This window comes from Marmota marmota, unplaced genomic scaffold (genome assembly GCF_001458135.2).
Source record: "Marmota marmota marmota unplaced genomic scaffold, marMar, whole genome shotgun sequence".
NCBI lineage: Eukaryota > Metazoa > Chordata > Mammalia > Rodentia > Sciuridae > Marmota > Marmota marmota.
This window is the reverse complement of record NW_026000051.1, coordinates 4,673,266-4,689,104: the sequence shown is the minus strand read 5'-3', so window position 1 is coordinate 4,689,104 and position 15,839 is coordinate 4,673,266. Positions and strand designations below refer to the sequence as shown.

General features: G+C 48.2%; 2 protein-coding genes across 17 annotated transcripts in view; one reads left to right on the top strand and one right to left on the bottom strand.

Annotated features, from left to right (window-relative positions):
* Ralgps1 (Ral GEF with PH domain and SH3 binding motif 1) overlaps positions 1 to 15,839 on the top strand; it is a 258,635-nt gene that overhangs the window by 132,830 nt on the left and 109,966 nt on the right. The window lies entirely within an intron of this gene.
* The window catches only part of Angptl2 (angiopoietin like 2), a 35,056-nt gene continuing 31,541 nt past the window's right edge, over positions 12,325 to 15,839 (bottom strand). Inside the window, exon 5 of the mRNA XM_015497574.1 lies at positions 12,325 to 14,005. Within this exon, the coding sequence (XP_015353060.1) occupies positions 13,806 to 14,005 (200 nt within the window). The 3' untranslated portion in view covers positions 12,325 to 13,805. The remainder of the gene's footprint in view (positions 14,006 to 15,839) is intronic.

Below are 15,839 nucleotides of genomic sequence, written 5' to 3'. Positions count from 1 at the left end.
TGTGATCAAATAACATTTAGTTGGACCCAATATGAGAGACCTTGTTTATTGGTAGGGCCATGTAAGTCTTTCACATTTGTTTAGTCTTATGTCATGTAATTGAAATGAATTTCATTTTGTGTTTCCTTCCTCTTTTCACATTTTCTCACTCTCTTGTTGTACCCTTCTCCCAGTTTGCAGTAAACTGTAGTGTCTTTCTACTTGATGGCTGGCAAATCCCCTCTTGGGTTCACAGTGGAGGAAATGTTAATGTGCATAGTTCCAAGTCCATTTCCACTTTGCCCGAGGCTCTCAGTTGAGGGATGGGATTGATGGAACAAGGGTGAGGGCAGCCTAGTACCATGTGTGGCTCAACTAGTGGATGAAGTCCAGCATGGTTAGGATGGCCTCTGTAACAGGGGTGATCAGGAGATCTGCTGTTTATTGCCTACCTCTCTGTGTGCATCACCTCCCTGAATGCTCACAATAGCCCAGGCACTGAGAGGTGCCTAGGGTCGCATTACTGGAAAGTTCAGAGCCAGGAAGGGGCCTAGCAGTGCTGGCTATGAGCCTGGGCACTCGACACTGCCCTCTCCCGACTTCTCACCTCCACTGTTCATGTCAGTATTTTCCTACCCTTCCCTTGCAGTTGTCACCTACATGTCCTCTGTCATATGTGACTATAATGACACTGGCACTATAGGAAATGGATGAATTGCCGCCATTCTTTCTTGTTGTTGGATCACCAATCAGGCTCTCTTAGGCTTTCAGTGTCATTGGCTAGCCTGAGCTGGCCTTTGGGCCCCTTGCCACTTAGAGCGTCTGAACAGAGGCAGCATCCTTGCCCTCCACCACCTCATTTCAGCTGCCTTGTTCCTGGCAGGCGCTTCCTATTGGCTCCTGGAGGCATCCTTTCTCCTGCACGGCCTTCCTGTTCTGGCATTGAGAGTGCAGTGAACTGCCCTGCTCCTGTCCCCGGTCTTGTGATGATCATTCCTCACAGTGCAGCAGAATGACCCTGATATATATAGGTCAGAGGGAGGAACAGGAGGCACCTGGACTCCAGCGGCTTTCTATTCTCAGGACAGCGCATGAGGGTTTACCTTGGGAGCTCCACAATTTGAAAAGTAAACATGAAGCAAGGTCTCATTCTGAGGCTCAGTGGGGCCACTGTCCTGAGGGCAGCTGGGGTCTTCACTTGCTCATCTGAATGCCATGGACAGACCCTGCCCAAACCTAGGTTGTGGTTTCTTTCAATACTGGATTCCTCTTGAAAACCCAACCTTCACGGGGATGGATTTGTTTATCTAAAAAGTGATGGTTACATAATTCCTGGAAGGTACAATATAGGAAAAAATGTCTGCAACCATTTGTTTTTCCCTGACAAATCCTCACTGTAGGTCTTTCCTCGGGGAGGGAGGGAGCTGCTCTGGGAGGAGCGTAGGCTCCTCTCTGATGTTTCCAGCTGCTCTGTTGCTTCCACTGCCTGAGACCTTGCTCCCGCCTCAGTGGCTATTTGCCTCTAATAGCAAATGTGGGTTTTATTTTTGTGATGATTCTCTTAACTCTCTGTGGAAGGTTCTGTGCTAACTGGGTTTCCATGACTCTTTACTCTTGTGTCATCCACGAGAGATGCCCTCACGTAATATCAGCCACTGTTGCCAACCTGCGTGGGCATGTAGTCCAACCTTTAGTGAACTTTAGAGCCAGTTGGCTGCACTTTGGTGTCCTGGGTTCCTTGTGAAACATAATTTAAAAAACACAGAGGGGAAAATTTATTACATTTAAGAAATAAGACTTTCTTTGAATCATCTAGTTTCTTCCAAATTACTTCAGAGTGTGAAAATAGTATTGGGAGATACAGTCAATATTTTGCAGCTAATTTTGTGTGATAGCAACTCCCATAATCACCCAATTCTGATGAAATGGTAACAAAAGCAGACAGAGGTTTGAAGAATGACTACACCACCTATTTCTAAATAGCTGCATTGATTTAGGGGGTGTTTGGTTTTCACTACTTATTACTCCTTCCAGGAAATAACTAAATAAAATTAGGAATGTGATGGATTTGAAATGCTTTAGAGCTGATTTAAAAGTATTGTAGCAGTGTGGAAAATTGTGATCTCTCAAGAAACAAAAAATCAGGCATCATGACAATTTTGAATAATAAGAGAAAACTTAGACATTCTTGGTAAACCTATCCAGACCTCTAATATGTGAAGGAAATTTTGAGATCCTAAGTTATTTCTTCAAATAAACAAACCCTTCATTTTTTTTTAAAGTAAGCCTCTATTTTCAAATATAAATTCTGAAGTTTAAAACAAAGGCAATGTTTTTAAAAATATAAAAAAAAAAAAAAATAAATAAAAAAATAAAACAAAGGCAAGTTGTTGGTGAGTGTAAAACACTCTGGGCTAATCAGCCAGACACCTCAAAGAGTTTTCAAAAAGAAGAAACAGGAAGGATGTGTCTGTACTTTGTGTACAACCAGAGATATGAAAAATTGTGCTCTATATGTATAATATGAGTAATGCATCCTGTTGTCATATATTACAAATTAAAATTTAAAAAAAGAAAGAATAGTGAATTCAGGATGTTTCATGCTGATAATACATTTTTGGTCAGACCTGTGGACTCTGAAAGCAGCATGACAAGTCCATCTTTAAGATCCTACTGGGTATAGTTGTGATATTACAGAGGACCTAATCCCATCAAACCACCCGTATTAAACAGCATTTGCATATTATACAATAAATTTCCATTTGATTGAAATCATTCATAATTAGGAATTATTTACTCTAGATAGAGAACCTTCAAATAATTGGGAACAGATAATAACTGAGCTATTTCACCAGCCTGATTGTGCCCCATACTCTAATTATATTTGTACTATATTATAATGAAGTGATCTAATTAAATATTCTATAAACTGACAAAAAATAAAGTGCTGCACTGGATGGCAGAAAAAAAAAGAAGTGGCGTTTGATCAAAAGAAAGTGTGTGCTCTGATGCCCCAGAGACCCCCAGAATAGCGGGCAGCATGTGGTAGGTCCCACCACAAAGTGGGTGTGCCCTGCCACTAGGGTTCAGCAGGGACTTATGTGGATCAATCACATGCCACCTCTGCCCTTGCAAAGCTCCCCATCCAGCCTTGAGCACTAGCCATGAGGAAGAAACTGGAAATGAGTTGAACACTCTAAAGGGAACGGCAAAGGAGCAAAGAAAAGGGCACCCTTCCTGGTCTGGGTTACTAGGAAGGGGTTTCTGGAGGGAAGTGGAGCTCTAAAGGTTGTATACCCTGGGTTCAGAGGTGAGGAGCTAAAATCCCCCTCAAAGACAACACCTTGCCCTGAAGTAGGAAAAACATATTAGAAAAACTGTCTGGAGAGCCAAGAATGAAGAGGAGGGGGAGGAGGAGGAGGGTGTCACAAGAAGTGGCCAGAGTGGAAGGGAGGGGCCAGATTGCTGAGGGCCTGGACACTGGGAGTGGGCAGCTCTGGCTCTGACCTGACCCACCAACCGAGAGCAGTAGGGAACTGTGAAAGAATTTTACATAAGGGTACAGCTGGGCTGGATTTGCGTTTAGCATGCATCGTCTTGGCTGCAGTGCAGAAAGTGGTTTCTAGGAGGGGTGGCTAGAGGAGGGATAGTTAGGGGATCATGGATAGGCCTGTGATGAATCACTGTAGTTCAGAAAAAGTGAGGGCCCAGGGAAAGGCCTTTACAAATAGTTCATTTTAGAGCAAAGCTTTGGAAAGACCTAAGACAATTTTTGGTGAGCACAGCCCTTATACCTGATGGAGACACTGAGCACGTCCCTGCCCATGGCCTTTGAGGATCACCATGTGCATTAAGCCTTGGACACCCTTAAAGTAGAGGGGAGAGAGCAAGCGCAGCAGGGATGGAGCAGGCAGGCCCAGCCTGCAGAGTTGCTGATGACTGAGACATGCTGTTGCCTCTTTGCTGTGGCAACCACCCCCAGACCAAATCCAACAGCGCCCACATCAGGGTTAGCAATAGTGTCATCTGGCTGGCCCCAAGTGGGCCAGCATTTAGGGTAGTCCTTTCCTTTTTCCAAAACTAAAATACTTCCACGTGCAGGAAATCTGGCCTTTTCTCAGTTCCCCACCCCAAGCGTTTCCAAGGACTCCCAGGAGCACTCATTTGTTCCACAGCGCCTTTTGGTTGTGGCTCCTTGCCTCTGCTCACTGCCTGGCCTCACTCCTCTGACCCCTCCCACTGGTCGGCTCTCCCTTCCCAGCCAGGCTCTCTGACTGACCTGGTAAAGAGCCAGGTTTCTTCCTCAGCTGGGGCAGCAAGGTGGAGGGATGGATATGGAGACCGCAGGGCCACAAAGAAACATCTAAGCTTGGACTCTGATATGTCTGTCTGCAGAGCAATGGCCAGGCCCTTTTCTCCTCTCTTCCTGATGGCCATGTGCTGCAAATAGCTGAAATCCTACCCTCCCTCCCTGGCCCAGGACAGCCTTTGATCAGGGTTCCCTTCCCTCAGTGGCGATATTCAACCTTTTCTCAACCCTAGTGAGCAGAGAAGAGCTTCCCTCTGCCCCAGGCTCAAACTTGTTTCTTAGTCAATAGAATGATCTAAAAAATGTCCTATCCCCAATCAAAATGCAGGAAACATTTCCATTATTTTATAGAGTGGTTAATTGCATATTGTTCCAAATCTCTCCCTTCCCTAAGGGAAAAGATCATTTTTACTTTTGCAATCTCAAGATTTGTTACCTTAAAATCCACATTTCTCTGGGGCTTCATAATCTTCCTCAGTCCTTACAGAAACTAGCTAGATTATTTAAAATCCTCATTTTATGAATGAAAAAACCTTAACCTATGACTTACCCAACATCATAGGCCAGGTAGATACCAGTTAACTTGAGACTTCATGCCCATGGCTGGATTCCACCCAGCCTTAACTAGTGCATCCTCCAGTCAACATCTGATTCCATAGAGATGTTGGAGGAAAACAGGAAGGTCAGGAAAGGAGCCCTGGGGCCGGCTGGCTTCCTGCATGCCTTGCTGGCCAAAGCTGGAATGTCTTGTCCATTTCTGTCTTCTGGGGCCAAGGAAAGACCTACTTCACCCTTTTTCTGGTTTGGGTTTTGTCTGACACCCCAATAGGAGGTAAGAGTATAAACCCATTGTGTGCAAGAGAAAGTGTGGTTCTGTAGCAAGAGCCTGTGTTCTCACCAGGACACCTGTTCTTCTCTGGCTTCCTTAACTCTTTGGATCTCTGGTTAGAAACTAACTACTAATAATTACAACAACTCATGTTTATTCTTTCACACTTTATGTGCATTATCTCATGTAATCCTCCCCACACTCCTTCCTCTGAAGGAAGCACTATTTTTAACTTAGGTCATAGCAGTGAAGTATAAATAAGAGTAGGATTAAAGTGACTCATTTTGGAGATGAAATTATAAAAGAAATGTCCTTTTTATGTTGAGTACTTGCTCTTTCTTACTGTCTTGGGTCATTCATCCTGGGGGAATCCAGCTATGATGTGCTTGGCAATGCCATGGAGAGACCCATGTGGCAGGGATTGAGGGCTGCCAACAACCATGGAGGGAGTTTGGAAGACGGTCCTACCTTAAAGTTGAGCCTTCAGATAAAACCAAGGCCCCAGGTAGCAGCTTGACTGAGCTTCATGGGCAGCCTTGAGCTAGAGACACTACCTAAAATATGCCCAAGTTCCTGATCCATAGAACCTACAAGATAATGAATGCTCATTGCAACCTGCCAAGGTTTGGGGCATTTGTTGCATAGCAACACATACATAACTAGGATGTTACATGACCTTATCACTACCCCACATTGGCTATTCCTTGTTGCCCAGTCTGTTGCCCAATCTTGTACTACACTCCACATGCAGGAGACTGACCCTAGGGGAGCAGGAAGTTCTAGGCCTCTCCCAAAAGTTAATTTTGAGGGAGGAAAATGCAATAGGTGGAGAAGGTGGCTGCCAGTTTGGGAAATGACAAGTTCTCACAGCTTTGTAAGGAAGAAGGTGCGTGGGGAGACTAGTCGGGGACTGGAAGTTTCCTCACAGAAAGGATGTGATTGCTGACGAAGTGTACGCTGGACTCTGGACTGCTGTGTGTGCAGGCCAGCAGAGGCCCTGGATGCCTGTCTGGGGGAAATTAAGGCGTTTTCGTTCCTTACAGTCACCCAGAAGAAATGTGCCCGTGAATGGCATTGGTCTCCCACACATTCTTTTTAAGACTTTTAAAAATTACAAAAGTAACACATTACTTGCTGTAAAGATCATTCACACTAAAAAGAAGTCTATAAAGTGAAAAGTGAAAATCACATTCTTCCTCTTTTCCTGCCCAGAGGCACCACTGCTAGCAGCTGGTGCGTGGGCCCTTCCAGACGTGCCAGTTCACAGCCACGAGCAGCTGTGCCGGGGAGGGTGCATAAGGTACTGCACTTTCTATCCAGAGTTGGAATGAATGTTTGATAGATCGTGTTTTGTTCCTTACTTTTTTTTCCCACTTAAAATGTCAGATCCTGCTCAGTGGCAGCCAGTATAGAGCCTCCTCTCGTTCTTTTCAGTGGCTCCTTGGCACCTGCAGGTGTGTGGGTGTGTCCTGGTCTGGCAAGTCATACCCCTCTGATGATCATTGAGGTGGTTTCTGCTTTTTCCCACTTATAGATAGCACAGTGGGGAATATCCTTCTACCTGTCTGTATATTTACCGGTCTGAAACATGGAACGCTAGATGTGGAACCACTAGGGCAAATACTGTCGCAGCCTTTTGGTAGCCACCGCTCGGATGCGCTCTAAAAAGGCTGCCGTTGTTCTTCCACCCGCTCCACGGGCATGCCTGCTTTCTCACTCTTCCTAAGCTGAAATGACAGGTGAAGATGGCATCTTTTTAAATACACACTTCTCTGTCAATTCTCTTGGGTTAGGCAGCCAGGCTTCAGGTCTTCGACACTAATCAGCTGTCCTCTGCTTCCTCAATATCTGGCCCTGATTCTGGTTCCCTACATAGCCCTGCACTGCCCTGATCCAAGAGGAAGGGCTGCCTGGCTTTGGGTTCCTGTGGAGAGGAGGCCGACCTAAATCTAGGCCCAGCACACTTGCCTAGGTCTGGTCAGCAATTCCTGGCTTCAAAGTGACTGTGAGCTTCTTCTAATCCTCTCCCCTCATTGAAATAACCAGGGGGTAGGCCTCTGCCATCACATGGTTTCAAAAGGGAATTCTAATTCCATTTCCTCTACAGGAGCTGCCTTTTCAGACTCTGGGCCACTCCCATGTCTGCAAAGGCTCAGGACAGCTATAGGCAAGGATCCCTCTCCTCACATGTCTCTGAGCTTCAGGATGCACTTCAGCAAGGGAAAGGGAGAACCCTCTAACCCTCCCATGGAGTCATACTCATCATGACCATCAGCCAGCAGGACATGGGACAGCCAGATGGCCACCCACCCAGGAGGGGCCACATGTGGAAGTGCTTTGGGAGGCTGTGCAGACAGGAAAATAATCTGTGTCTGGTTCCCACATGTGTATTGAGCTGGCCCACAATGCCCCAAGTTGGGGGAGACAAGATGCTTGAATGTCGGGATGGTTGGCCTCAAGGCTTGTGTCCATAAGGGGTAGAATCCCAGGTCAGTACTGGTACCAGCCTGACTCTGGAATCTGAGAAAGACCAAGGTTAGCAAGCCACATACCTGAGGGTACACAGACAGGAGATAAGCCACCATACCCAGGATCCAGCTACCAGACAACATAGACCAAGGCTCAGGCCAGGAAGAACTGGTATATGAGGTGATACCAGACTAGCCACAGAGGAACACTTTGAGCATTAAAGGCTGGGGTTGTTGGATCTGCAGGTTGTAGGACAAGTGGCTTTCTGTCCCATAGGAGGGAGAGGAGAAAGGCAGGTCCAGTGGCTTTAGCTGTTGGAAGGCCCAAGAAGCTATGAGATATTCTCCATCACTGCCTCTATTATTCTGTGCCCATTGCTCTGAAGTAAATTGGGCAAATAGTCATGGACTGGCTTCCTGACATCTAGGGACCTGCTGTCCCCTAGCTGCTTTTGCATAGGCAGGCAGGCTGGCCACTCTTGTGGGCAGGAGCTCAGGATCACCACGATTCTCAGATGCATTCCTGAGCCATGGCTAATAGAAATGGAGCGGTGGTATCACTTCCTCCTAGAGTGCAGTGGTGGATGCCGTGAAGGCAGCTCAGGAACCAGACCCATGGTGCTGAAGTTCCCAGGTTCTCAGGCTGCACCTTCTTGGGCAGGTTGTTTACATCACAGAGCTTCAATTTTCTATGTTGAAGAGAGGGTAATTATAAAACCCATCTTAAAGGGCTGTAAGAATTTAGAAACCTTCATGCTCCCTGGAACATGGAAAGTAACCCATAATGATAGATGGTATCAGTGTTGCCCAGAGCAAAATGTGGCCAGGAAGTCCCCAGCAGTGGGGAGCTTATTGCTTCTCTTATCCAGAGATTGTTGAGAAATCCAGTGTCCCCAGGAAGGGCAGGAGGAGCCCCATAAGGGCATAGCCAGGGGTCATGTTTAGTAACCCAGCTGGGCCTGGAAGGGTTAGGTGTGCTTTTTAGGAAAGGACAGTGGTCAGGAAGGGAAAGCCTGGGAAACAGGACCCTTTCACATGAGTAATGGGATGGAATCCATCTAGTTGGCAAAGTATGCATGGTCTCTAGAGAGGATAGGAGCCAATGACAGTTGGAGTATAGTCTAAACCCCTTTTTGAATAGAGATCCATCCCATGACCCCCACCCTTGGGAACCTGGGACTTCCTTGTCTCTTGCACAGCATTGCGCCCCAGCAGCAGCGTTCATTCCACCCAGCCCAGCTCTGAGCCAGGGCCCTGGCTGGCCAATCAGATTCTTCATCCAGGAGTTGGCATAGGAATGTAGAGATGCTGGCGCTCAGACCTGGGGGACGTGTGAACTCAGGAAAGCCAGGTGGGGCTGTTGCTGGGACAGGGAGTGAGGGTACTCTGGACGGGTGCACAGTGAGAAACCGAGAAAGAAATCCTGCAGGAAGGGGAGAGGAGCGGGGCGGGGAAGGGTGCCGCCTTCTTTCCTGAAGGGTTTCCAGGCAGTTTCTGGTCCTGGCCCTCGGGAGGCCCAGCTGCATCCCGGCCCGTGGACTCAGGGAGATACCTCGTGTCCTTATATAACCGGCTTATTAAATGAGCTGGACTCAGGTGGAAGAAGAAACCAACCTTATTTTTTCTGCAGTGTCCTTTCAAGCGTCTCAGTAAACTAATTCTGTTCCCAGCAAAGCTGAGAACTCAGCAGGCCCCTTGGTCTTCTTGGTGTCAGGCTTGACAAAGCCCAGTTCCTTCTGACAATGCTGTCATTCCAGATAGTCCTGTGTAGCACTCATGAGTCTGGACTCCTAAAGCCAACCAGCTGGAGCTGGGGAGGGTACAGGTCAGCTTCTTCGCTGAATCCTGGCCAGCCCCACTGCCTCCTCCACTTGCCCACAGAGATTTCCGGCCCTTGGAATTGGAGCAGGGGCCAGAAGAGGTGACAGGAAAGAGCCCATGTTCCGTGGCTGCTCAGTTCTCCTCCAGAGTTGTACCTGCCTGTCCCTGGCACGCAGCCTGAACTCCGTCTCCTCTTTTCTGCTACCAGCCTCTCTCTGGGCACCTCACCTTCTCCTGGTAGGGTAACGCTGCTCCTCCAGCTCAGCTGATGCTCACTGCTGCTTCCCTTGTTCCGTACTTGCTGCCCTGCCCCCACCCCTGTCATCCAGGTAGCCTGCTGTCTGGGAGCTTCCAGAATCTTACACTTCTCACTGCTCTGCTGGCTTGGGCCTCACCAGCTCCGGGAGTGGTTCCTTGTCATCCCTCTCACATGGTTTGGGGTAAGGAAGACATCTCCTCTTCCTGTGTGGCAGAGGACATATCATAGGGACACATCATTCTCCCCCACCCCATGATCTTTTCCTTGCACTTCTTACATAGAATTCAGGTGGGCATCACTAAGCTGCAGCCTGAGGTTGTTCCTTTGTGGTGATGATCTTGCACCTTGCAAGCTCTGGAATATGAGATCCTGGTAACTATTATTTTGTCCTTAGTCTTGGGACTGCCAGGTAAAACTGAGGCAGAGGGAGTGCCTTTTTACATCTTTGTACCCAAAATGTGCCCTTTTTATTTAATCTAGTTGCCTGGGTTTCTTTAACAGATTTCAATAAGACTGAAGCAGGTGAGGTGGTCCTGGAATTCAGGGAGGACCCCTTGGACTCCTGAGTGTCTGGGCTTTAGGCATGGAGGACTCCCATTGTCATTGCTTCCAGTCCTTTGAAGGTTTCTCTTTCAATCTTGCTCACACTGGCAAAATTTGGAGAAGGAGGTTCTGTTCAGTGGCACCTGCTTGGGGACCATTACTGGTCAAAGTATTGGCCAAAACTGGGATGTGGGGGTTTGGCTGGCACTGGAGGAAGTCTGGGCTTTATTGATATCCATCTAGGTCTACAGAGGTACCAACCATGGAGTACTTCTGTGATTATAGGCCTGACAAGTTTGCTGGCTGGAAGGCAGAGGAGCACTGCTGATCTGACTTGGGCAGACCTCCAGATGCTAACTGGCTGTCTGCTAGTGAGAACAGCTCAAGGTCCCCAGCCTCCAGGTCCCTGAGCCCAACTCCCTTTCCCATGATCTTTCTCCAGGTGCTACCCAGTGAACTGACCTCCTCCCTTTCATTTTTACTCTGGGGAAAGCAGGCTGCACATCTTTGAGGACCTTACTCCTCTGCTCCATATAGCCAGGGTATGGTTTGGATAATACCCAGATTTGGGTGCCAGGATAGGGCTTGGTGGGGAGTAGGAGTTGGTATTATGGTCTGCTTTTATTTGGATCCCAGGTAGCTCAGATAAAGGACTTCTTCATATTGACTAGCTTGACTTTCTAGAACTTTCTGCTTTGGGGTTTGGATATGATGCCAGTGAGCAGTAAGGGTGTACCTCATTTTCCTTTGCCTAAGTTTCCTATATCTCCCAACTCTGCTCCAGATGTTGAGGAGGTGTGGCTGTGGTCTGGGCCAAGGTAGCATTCCCCTGTGACCAAGCAACTGACTGAGAGGTAGAAGGAGGGCTAAGAACTTGTCCTCAGTGCCAACACCTAGTCCTTTCTGGATTAACTCCTGGTGGCACATTCTTGACTTCAAGCCTCAGCTTCAAGCCTCCTGCTCTTCAGTGAGATGGGAATAATAATCCTTCCTTCACAGAGTTGTATGAAGGTGAAATAAAAAATAGAAGTCCATTTTTAAGCATGTAATAAGCTTTACAAACATCAAGTCTTGGGACTGGGGGTATAGCTCAGTGGCAGAGCACCTACCTAGCATTGCAAGGCCCTGGGTTCCATCCTTAGCACCAAACACACAGAGTCTCCTTAACTACACCCCACTCCAGAAGGCTTTCCCACAGTTGTATTCTTGATGATTAAGAAGAACTGCTGGGTCTAAGGACCTAAATGCATTTTAAACTTTGATATCACCAACTTACTCTTGAAAAAATAGTCAGTTTATACCTCAGTCCTGTCTTTGCCAGTCTGAGAGGCAACACATGATGGCTAACCCTTCCCTCAGTGCAACCCCTTAGTTCTCCCTGCAGTTGACATCTTCTCGTGTTTACTGGCCATTTGCAACTTCTAAGGTTGTTCACATACTTGGCCAAGTTTTCTATCACAGTATTTGTATCTTTCTTAATTTGAAAGCTTGGAATATGTCATAGTATTAATTCTGGATTTGCTATTTACATGCAAATATTTTTTTTCTTTTGATATTTGCATCTCAATCTTGGTAGTGTTTTATTTTGCTTTGCTTTTTTGGAAGACAGAAAAAAAAATTTCAAGTCATATCCCTTGGTCTCTTCCTTTATAGCTTCAAGGTTTCCTATCATGTCTAGACCTGCCTTCCCAAGTCACAGATCTGTTGTAGTAGGAGACAGTTCTGGTGCCTAGTGGGGGATGTGGCTTGGGAGGAGGGAGAGATAGAGGCTCCTGGTGGGGCACCCACTGCAGTGGTGTGGGGAGAGGAGGCCAGAGGATGTGGTGGGGAGGAAGGCTTGGCCTTGGGGGAGCATGTCTCAGAGATTGCCTGCCCGGCTGTGAGGTGCTCTTAGGACACCCACTGGAAGTATTCAGAATGTAACTAGAAGCGCAGAGCTGGGCTCCAGAGAGCCACCCTGGCTGAGGTGCTGGCACAGGGATCAGGAGGGAGCAGGCAGGAACCAGACAGGGAGAGTGCCATAGGCATGGATTGGGCATGTGCCCTAGATGCCAAATCTTAAAGGGTCCAATGTGAGAGGCCCCGGGAAAGCAGTCTAAAACAGTAACACACAGGGTAGATGCATCATATAGCACTGATGGCTTTTATTGCAGATTTGTGTCATTACAAGGATAATCTGGGAATATATTAAAAAAACCCTCCCTTTTATATACACAAAACATGCTACATGGTACACTTGTGAGAACTGCTGAGGTAATAGGCACGCACCCAGACGTGGACAGTACCAAAAGCCCCACATCTCGCATGCCTGACCCATGTGCCCACCGGGGAGGGTCTCACCTTCCTGACTCATCTCTTGCCCCTGGCTTGGCAGTCGTCCCGGTAGTACTGAGTCTGGCAGAATTCAGGAAGCCGCCATGATGCAGCGCACCAACCAAGGAGTCTGGTGGCCCCTGTCCTCCAGAGAAGCGTAGTTGGGGGATGAGGTGCAGACTCTGGTCCACCTGAGCATGGGATCTCCAGTCTGTAGCCATCTGGGGGCCCCAGCACATTAGTGATGACGTCTCTTCAGCTGAGTGTCTCTGGCAAGGTAGGGGCTACTATTGTGTGAAGGTTAAAATGACATGGAGGCTAAAGTATGAGCGGAAGATACAGAACTGAACACACAATCTACATGGCCGCCAGTGTAGCTTTGGGCCTGGCCTTCCCTTCCCTGGCCAGAACCTGCGCCCAGACTGTTCCTACTCAGAGGTGGCGGACTCTTGCCTGGAAGGAAAGGTCTTGTGGTAGAAAAGGATGGGCAAGGGGTAAAGAGAAAGGGCGCCTTGAATGTGTAGGCAGCAGGGGACTGACACAGAGGGCGCTGGGTGAGTGAATAACTGGGTAGAAGGTGGTGACAATCCTGAGAACAGAGAAAGCATAAAAACAGAAATGATTTTTGAAATTTGAGTAGGTGCCCAAGGGGGTTCTTAAGAGAGGGAGACAGGAACCCCTATGTGAGAGATGAGCCTTGTGGACCTTCCTGGAAGAATCCAGGTGCGCCAACACCGAGGATTAGTCTTTGAATCGGGGCTACACAGCCTATGATCTGCCCTTAGGCTCCAGAAACACAGCATCAAGGAAATGTTTTCCTTCAAAGAGCAAAGTTGGGGACAACTTTAATGTCTGAGAGTTGGAGTGCATTTCGGTGTATATGTAGCAAACCCATATGTGTATCTAGACATATCACATGTGATAGTATGTAATGCATATACATGTGGCATACACTTAAGTGCATGGAGAGGCTCATGCACATGTATATCGTGAAGGTATTTTGCAATGGTGTTTTATTGTAGGGATAATTTATTTAAAGAAAGAGTTGTCTGCAGTCCTGTCCTAGAAACATGAGGGGCTGTCTGATTTGAAGGAAAGTAGAGAAGGGACAGAGAACACAGTACCAGTCCAGTTTCATTATCTGACACAGTGACTTCAAAAAACAGAATCCAGCTCTCAGTCCTTACAGCCCAGGATGAGCTGGTGAGTAGTTGCTCATTGTGCTGGGGCTGCATGCTGGGCAGGCTCCTGCTGATGGCCACGGGAGATCCAGAGGGGAGCGGCTTAGTGGAAGGTGTTGGGGTTGGGCCGGATCATCATCACCACCTTCTTGAGTGAGTAGGAGCCTCCTCGGAACTCAGCCCAGTAGACTCCATCCTGGTAGCGGCTCCGGTAATGGCCCCCGCGGTACCAGACCCCGTTGAGGTTGGAGTGGGCACAGGCATTATACCACCAGCCTCCCTTTTGGTAGTGGGCACAGTTTCCTGCAGGAGAGAAGGGTGCAAGGAGGTCCCTGGAAGCAAGCTTTGTGCCCTGTCCCTGGTGTGCTCAGGTCTCCCGCAAGATCCTCTCTAGGAGGCCTTCAGAGTAAGACTGCTGGAGAGATGAGCCTTCTGTGGCAGAGGTCAAAGGCCAGATTTGGAGCCAGTTGGACTTTATAACTCATGGGCTGCGAGATCACAGACCAATGGCTTCCCTCCCATCCTGCATCATCCTCATCTCTTAGAGGATGGTAAAAATTCCACACCCCCACCTCAGGTCTGGAGAAAGTGAAAGTGGCCTGGGGGGTGAGCAGGGAGCTTCTTAGGATTTTAAGAGTGGAAAGTGTTGTATTAAGTCTTTATAGAATGACAAAGTAAGTGTTAAAGATGAAATGCCCCTTTTTTCTTCCCCAGCCTGTATTCCATCCAAATAACTTCTTGTGTTATTTCATAAAAGAAGGATATTCCATAAAACTCTTGGCATATCACATCATGCTGAATTTTGCTGCCAAGGACAAGCAGTTCAGAACAATAAGAAGCGTGGGCAAAGTGTGAGTGGGTGCGCAGGGGCACAGTGCCCACAGGGCGGGAAGGACCAGAGGAGCCACTGTCACTGGGGCTGCTCAATTGGGGGGACTGGGCCTGGGAAGGGACTCCTTCCTCTAAGAGGAGCTTTCCTGCCAGGCTTGGGGGTTGGAGGGCCTGATGGAGGGGCAGCCCTGCTCCAGTGGAAATGTTGGGACAGAATGAGACGGTCACAGCAGCCTGAGGCAGAAAGCTGGAGGAGAGCATCAGCCCCGGCACCCCAGATTTCCCAGAGCTGTTCTGGGGCCTCAGCTCAAGGCTACAAGGACCAAATGGCAGTGCTACATTTGGGGAGTAAGGAGACCCGTGGCACACCATGGTCTGCTTCCCATCCACCAGGGTGCCCCTTCTGCTCTGGCCTCACATATCCCAAGGGTAAAGAGCCCTCACATAGTTCTCACTGCTCTCCAATGTCACCCCAAAGAAGTCTACAGCAGACCCTGTCCCAGTGCTGAGGGTCATCCTCCTGCCCTGCTCTTTCGGAAGCCTTGGCACAGCAAGGGCCTGCTTCTCTACCAGGGTCAGTACAGTACCAGTGTAGTGCGAGGACAGGTGGGTCGCATCTCTCCTGTTCCCCAATGTCAGGACACCTGTCTGCTAGAGCGTGGCTGCCTGGGGTCCTGGAGTGAAGCTCCTTCACCACAGTGCATAGGTATTAGGGCATGCCTAAAGCACAGGCCATTCTTGGGACAGTCCCCAGAGGCTGCTACTCAAAGGTGGGAGGACTTGCTTTCAGACCAGGACTGAAAGGAAGACCAGGCAGGAGGAGCCAGGCTCACCCAGGAAAGCAGACTTGGCCTCAGCCCAGAGGTGGTGCTAGCTACAGGGGTCACCAACCTACAGATTGAGTTTGGGGCCTTGGGAGGCATCAACTGTGGGGAAGTGTGATGTCAGCACTCATGGCAGGACTGTATCTGCGTATCTTATTATTTCCTGTGTTCTCCCTTGTTTTGTTTTGTTTTTATAACAGTACCTTGATTTATTTATATGTGGTGCTGAGGATCGAACCCAGTGCCTCCTTCACATGTACAAGGCAACGCTTTACCACTGAGCCACAACCCCAGCCCCCTCCCTTGTTTTTTTTTATCTAATTAAAACTTAATAAAGACCTGGGTTTGAGGCACATGACCTTGAACAAATCACTTCATGTCTCCTATCTGGTTTCCTCTCCGCATTGCATTAACATTACATGCTAGACACAGTAATGGCCAAGAGCCCGCTAGCATCAATGCTAGCTCAAGCCCCTGCTGTG